General features: G+C 49.1%; 1 protein-coding gene and 1 long non-coding RNA gene across 2 annotated transcripts in view; one reads left to right on the forward strand and one right to left on the reverse strand.

Moving 5' to 3' along the window:
• The window catches only part of HNF1A (HNF1 homeobox A), a 26,918-nt gene extending 21,096 nt beyond the window's left edge, over positions 1 to 5,822 (reverse strand). The window contains exon 1 of the mRNA XM_069081462.1: positions 5,145 to 5,822. Coding sequence (XP_068937563.1) covers positions 5,145 to 5,461 — 317 coding nt within the window. The 5' untranslated portion in view covers positions 5,462 to 5,822. The remainder of the gene's footprint in view (positions 1 to 5,144) is intronic.
• On the forward strand, positions 2,771 to 6,753 carry LOC138156255 (uncharacterized). The gene is made up of 2 exons (XR_011167105.1): positions 2,771 to 3,176; positions 6,406 to 6,753. It is a non-coding gene; the product is annotated as an uncharacterized lncRNA (long non-coding RNA).
• The last annotated feature ends 131 nt before the right edge of the window (positions 6,754 to 6,884 follow it).

Genomic DNA, 6,884 nt, shown 5'->3' on the forward strand with positions numbered 1-6,884 from the left:
CCCAGCAGGCTCATGAGCTTGACTCAACTTTGGACTGGCAGGTGGAAACAGTTACTGGCTCCTACTGACTCCTTGGTCTAAGGAGCTGGGTTCAAATGCCACCTCCAGCATTTACCAGTCTGATGATCTGCTTTTCTTAAAGCTATTTTTATTATATGAAATTATATATTTTTTCTTATACAATTTTTCTTCCATAACCATTATTACTTTGGTGGCATCCCCAGTATAGGACAGCTGAGGGGACTCAGCTCCCAGCCTCTTTGCCTCCTTCAGAGAGTAGGAAACAGAGTCCCAAGAACTGGGGTGGGTGCATTCACTTCCCTGGGCTGTGGTTTCCACATCAGGGAAATAAGAGGTTGAACCTCCAAGCCTGCCTTTCCCCTGGCCATCCCCCATATCTGAAGCATACTCCTTCCTCACCACTGCCTTGGGTAAGCCCTCATTTCTGCATGAAGCCTTCCTTTCTTCCACTGCTTTCCCTGCCCCCCAGAATTAGCCCGTAGCTATTTGTTCTATAGCCATATGTATACACGTTGTCTCCCCTATGGAGTATAAGCACCCTGAGGGCAGGAATGATTTCACTTTTATGCCTATTGCCCTAGTACTTAACACAGCACCTAGCCCAAGAAGGTGCTGAAAATAATCTCTATAAAGCATTTTGCAAACCTTGAAACACTATAAATGTTAATGATTATTATCACCAAAAAAAGATTAATAATTGACTGATTCCAGCTCTAACCCTCCTATTCTATGATTCTTCTTAGGGAAGAGAGGATCTTAAGAGAGGCTGGGGAAGACAACCCAAGGAACAATTCTCTGGAACAAAAGATTTTAGATTCAAGTCTCACTTTAGCTGCTCTGGAGTTCCCCTGCCGAGCCTCTCTCCTCCTCTGTCTGCCACCCAGTTCAGATCTGCTTCTCGGGCTACAAAGGTATGTGCCAGATTTGGAGCTGCTTGGAAAAGGGGAGGGGGCACCAGAAACACTAAGAAGCTTGGCTCCTCATTCGATCACATCCTAAGACAACCTTGTTCATGGCAGTCCAACTAGGGCAGCGGAGCGGATGGAGTCAGGAAGAACAAAGTTCAAATCCTGCCTCAGCCATGTGACCCTGGGCAAGTCACTTAATTTCTATCAGCTTCCGTTTCCCCATTTGTAAAATGGGGGAAATAATAACACCGAGGGTTGTGGTGAGGATCAAGTGAGATGGGGGAGAAAGGGAATAAGTATTTCCATGACACCTACTGTGTGCCAGGCACTATACTAAATTACCCCATTTTACAGTTGAGGCAAACAGAGGTTTACTCTCAGACCACGGAACCCCCAACTAACTCAATATTTGTAAAGCGTTTTATTTTTTTTAAAGTAACATATAAATGCTAGCTATAGATAGGACCTACAATGTTCGAGCTGGGGGGATACCGAAGAAACCACCTGCCCCCTTTTTTTTTTTGTCCTCCACTCTAGAAGAGGACCATGACATCAGGGAAGTGATGCCATGACATGCAAGTGAATTGGATTTAAGTGAGGGAGGGCTGTGCAGAGTCACCAGCCTCACTATGTCCTCCAGAGCCATCTAGGTCCAATGGCCGGATATAGATCAGGACCACCGGAGATGGCTCCCCTCCTTCCTTTTACAGACAAGGAGGTCACTTGTTTAAAGTCACACAGAGCAGCGGGATAAGAGCCCAGCTCTAATGCTCCCTAGAGATCCTGTATCCCCAGGGCCTAGCACAGCACCTGGTATGCATTAGGAGCTTAATAAATGAGCAATAATTCATTGATTTGAACAGAAGATGGATGAGCTTTTGTCAGAAATGTTTCAGAGCAGATTCTTGTATTCAGCTATGGTTCAAACTTAGCCAAACTGATGTGATTCTATTCGATCCCATAAGTCTTTCTTAAGGCCTCCTGAAATGTGCCAGGCTTGCTATAGCAATGAAAGCCCATGTGCCAGGCACTAGAAATACAAAAGCCTCACAACCTTTACCCTCAAGGACCTTACACTGTAATATAGAACCACTACTCATGTCTTCAGAAGACTAATGATGGTCTAAACTCCCTACCTCATAGGGGTGACAAATCTAAGTGTAATCGAGGCCAGCACAATGGGGAAATTCATTTTGCTTGACTGTGAAGATTGGTTACAAGGGCTTTGTTTTTCTTTTATATTGAGGGGAAGAGGGGAAAATAAATGTTTATTAATTTTAAAAAAAGGAAAGAAAACCCACCACTATAACACCAAGGTCTATGGAATTTTTGGACATGAAAAAAATGAGTCCTCATCCTTGAAACAGGTGAGATCCTCTGACCTCTCCCAAGACTGAGACGCTAATTCCAGCTGAAGACTCCTAGAAAGGGGGGGCCTCGGGAGCTCTATGGCCTGGACTTTGCCCCAAACTACCCCCCTTGACTCTGGCATCCTCCCCAGTAGATTCCAGATGATCTTCCCAAGGGGGAGGGAGGTCCACCCTGAACTAATGTTTGGAACATACCCAAGTGGAGAGCAGTGACCTGGCCCAGACAATCCCTGTCCAGGGGGTCTGGGTCTTCCCTGGATCATCTTGGCCTTGCATCCTCTGGCTGGCCCTTGGCCTCTGCCCTCCACCTGAGGCTGTCCTTCCTTCTCTCCCCCCCACTCCCCCTTTCTCTCAGGTTGGAGGCCCCCCTTTTTTAAAAGGGCGTTTTTCACCTCCCTTTTGTTACCTGAACAATAAGTAACCCAGGTAGTTAGTTATAAACTCCAGCAGGAACAAGAGTCTGGTTGATAATTTATAGCAACATCTCAAATTTAAATGGAAAGCAAATAACAACCTGTTAGCATTAAAGAAAGCCCAATCCCTGAGCCTGGCTGGTGCACTTGGGCCTCAACTGGGCTCCTCAGCTCCTTCTTCTCCTCTCCCTGGGCCTAGCTCCTCACCTCCTCTCTCTTTCCTACTTTTGGCCTTCTTCCCCCTTCCCCCTTCTTGCCACCTTTTCCTTTCCCCTTGTCTCCAACATCTGCCTACATCTGCCCTCTTCCCTTCTTGTCCCTCTCAGGCCTCCTTGCTCCATCCATCCAGGATGCCCAGTAGTTGGACTTCAACTCCTGATGTTCTCAGATGTCTCCCCTTCCCATGGGCCCTTCACTGAAACCCCCCACCAGGCTGCTGACTGGCTGAGGCCCCACCCAGACAGGTAAGAATGGTCCCTAGTTGGGGGGGGGGGGGGGAGAAGGGATGGTGCCTTCTTTGGGACTTTGAAACTCACCCCAGGCTCCCCAGCAGGATTGGCCTAGCCTCAAATCAAGAGCTCCACTCCCCACTCTTCCCCCCTCCCTTTCCACCCTCTCCCTAGGCCTGGACATTGTGCCTTGGCCTCTGCCCCTCCCCCGCAGTAGAATCTACCCTTTGCCCTACAGCTTCCCTGCCAAGACTGGGGGCCCCTTACAGGCACCAAGAGGCAGATCCTGGAGACAGCTGAAAGATTATCTAGTCCAACCCTTGTATTTTAGGGGGGTGGCGGAAAAAATGGAGGCCCTGAGAGGAGGAGAAATTTGCCCAAAGCCCCATAGAAAATGAAAGGTAGGGCTGAAACTGGAAGTCCAGGTGCCTACCCTTACACTCTTCCCTCCAGGCCAAGTTATCTTCCTCTTCCCCACCCCAAGCACCCCTCAGAGGCCCAGAAATTCTTTCTCTTAGACTCTTAAAGTCTGCTCTTTGGGCACATAGGCAAAAGGTATGCCTGAAAGAGATATCTATCTATCTTGATATGTATGCATGTATTGTGTATATAAAGGTATATATGTATAATATTTGTGTGTAGAGAGAGAGAGAAAGAGATCACAGACCAAAGATCTCTGGGGTTGACCCTGATTCCCTACCTACCCAACTTCTATTCGAGAACACTGTAAATGGAGGGTCCTTGTACAAAACCCTAACTCCAGCTATAAGCCTCTCCATCCATCTCTACATGCCCCCCCCCCCATTCAGGACCTTGGACAGAAGGAAGGGTCTTTGCTCAGGTCAACATTTCAATCACCAGTTCCTATTAGAACCAGTTTAAGGAGAACATCCAAAAGCCTCAGCTGGGAGAAACCCGATTTCCTGTGCTCCTTAAATAGAAAAAAACTAGAACCCTAGCAGAACACTTTTGTAGCCCCCAGCAACCCCCTCCACCTCTACCCACCCCCTCTTTCCTTCCCTCTGGGAAACCTGCCCAAGGCCTCTGGGGCCAGGTGGCTGGCCATGTCTTCTCCAGGACACAATCATCAGAAGTTAATGATCACATGGCTTATCAGGAACTTTTCAGTTTATAAATTTATAAAAAACAAAAGAGAAATAATAAAGCCCCTGGATAATTAGTAACCAGGCAAACCTGGCTGGGGAGGGGGAAGCAACCCAGCCCCAGGTCCCACACAGTCCCAAGGATGGGGAGCCAGAGAGATGGGACCAAGCAGATGAAGGAAGCTGATCAAGTAGGGGCTCCAGAGAAGAGGAAAAGCATGCCGGCCATTGGTTGGGAGGAGGGGTACTATAAGGGAAGAGGAGGTAGGAAAGAGGACTCAGCTTTGATCCTAGGAATCCATCCGTCCCAAGGTAAGAATGAACTACTCAGATCTTTCTTTGACTGGTGGGGTACTTGAACCCCTTTCCAAGCCTGCTCAATTCCTCAAGCTCAGAAGAGTCTCTCAAACCCCTACCAACACCATTATCCCCCTCCCCCTCCCAGGTTTCCCTTTCTAGACCTCAGTGGTTCACTCAACTTATGACTGTAGGGATTCAGGTTAGGGGATGCCCCCGAGGAATTTTTTCAAATTTCGTGATAAAAATAGTTTTGGTGTCTGGATATACCCATCCCTAACACACATATATTTCCCCAGCCCAGCTCTCTCAGGCAAGACTCAATAAGATTTCCCAGCTCCACTTGCCCCTTCTCCTCTAAACTTCAAACCGAGTGCTGGTTTTAAGCTCCCACCCTCCAGCTCCCTACAAAGTTCCATCATCAAACTGATGAAGACCATGTATAGCAATTCTAAACCAGAGCAGGTCCTGTCCCACTGCTGGGGAGAGAGTAGGCAGCGAACAGGGTCAACGCTAAGGCAGGGCAAGCAGGGTGGGAAGAAGGTGACCCTAGGACCATGCCGGGGAGGGAAAGGTGCCTTACTGTAAGAGCGTCTCCACCACAGCCTTCTGGTGGGCTGCCTCCTCTGGGCTCAGGTTCTCCAGCTCCTTCAGGATGGGGGGAGTGAAGTCCTCCCCTTCATCGTCCGTCTCATCCTCAGAGCCCCGTGGCTCTCCCAACCCATTGGGGAGCTCAGTCAGCTCACTGCCACAGGTCTCCCTCTTGTCCAGAGAGGTCTCTCCCATCAAATCATAGGGTCCTGTCTCACCCAAGGCCCGGATCAGGGTTTCCTTGGTCAGTCCCGATTCCAACAGGGCAGTCAAAAGTTCTTTCTGCAACTGACTTAGCTGGGAGACCATGGCTTCAGGTTGGAGGCCAACGGGCCACGCTACCTCCACCTGCCCAGATCCCTAGGCTTCCTCAAAGCATGGCTGGCCAGCCCGTCCTCTGGAAAACAGAGCCAAGCCTCCCTTCCTCCCTTCGAATTCCCCCCAAAATCACACTTACCAAGCCCTGTGGCCCCCCCCACCCACACCCCTGTCCTAGCCCTCCGGTGATTCAGGGCCCCTTGGCTCTCTGTTTACATTGGAGCTAGGGAAATTCTCCAAGGTTCATATTTATCCCTGTGCTTAGCAAGGTACTGAACTTTGGACTTCAGCCCTACAGCAGCGCGCAAAGTGCAGCAGGCTAGGAGAGAGGAATAGGGATGCGGCAGGATGGCAGTGGGTGGACCAGGTGGGAGGGTGAGGGTGGGAGGATGGAAGCTGGGAGCTGGGGCGGGAGAGGGGGAAGATTAGACCGGGGGCTGTTAGGAGATCCAGCAGGAAGGGCACTGTTGGGAACAGAGGCAATGTGAGTGTCCACAGAGACTTGGTTCTAGATTCAGAGCACCTAAATTCAAATCCAAAGAAGTATCCAGTTGTGTCTCTGACACTCACTAGCTGTGTGGTCCTGGACAAGACACTTATCTCTCTGAGCCTCAGTCTCTTCTGTGAAATGAGGCAGGGGTGAACTCTAGATGGACTCTAAGATGCCTTCCATGGTTAAACTATAATCCTTCTCTGGGTCTCAGTTTCCTCCTTTGTAAAGTGAGAGAATTGGACCAGAGATCACTGAGGTCCCTAAATCCTATGGTTTTAGCAGACAAAAACATTAGGATATAAATTCATAGAAGGCAGGGATTATATCTTCTGCTCAGGTTGGGGCTAGAAGAGAGTAACTGTGCCCTCTTTGGGAAAAAAATGTAGATCTGGGCAGCAGAGAGGCCATGCCAGGCTTCCCAAAGCTTCTCTTCCTCCCAAAGGCATTCCCTCTCCACCTCACCAGTCTCCAGAGCTAGACCCTCACTGTTCCCCTTTCCAATCCCTGGATCTGCCTGCTCTACCCAGCTGGGTGATATTGAGCAATGTAGGACAGTGCCAGAGGGTGACTGACATGCGGAAGGGAAGGAGGAGGAGTGGCCTGAAGCCAGAGGAGAGAAGCCAGGCATGGGAGAAGTAGCACTTGCAAAGGACCTGGGTTCAAATGCTGACCCACTTACTACTACTCTCCCCTGTCCACCAAAGACGTCGAAAAAGACATTTCCCCTCTCTGGCAACAAGTTTCCTCGCCTGTAAAATGAAGCAGTTGAAATAAATGATATTTAAGATACTTTCCAGAATCTGTGAACTCTTATTTAATGCCTGGTACCAAGAAAATTTTCTCATTGTGATTTTTTAAACTGCTCTCTCTCTCTCTCTCTCTCTCTCTCTCTCTCTCTCTCTCTCTCTCTCTCTCTCTCCG

Source organism: Petaurus breviceps, unplaced genomic scaffold (assembly GCF_028583685.1).
Source record: "Petaurus breviceps papuanus isolate PSGF00001 unplaced genomic scaffold, PetGlider_PUasm1.0 99, whole genome shotgun sequence".
NCBI lineage: Eukaryota > Metazoa > Chordata > Mammalia > Diprotodontia > Petauridae > Petaurus > Petaurus breviceps.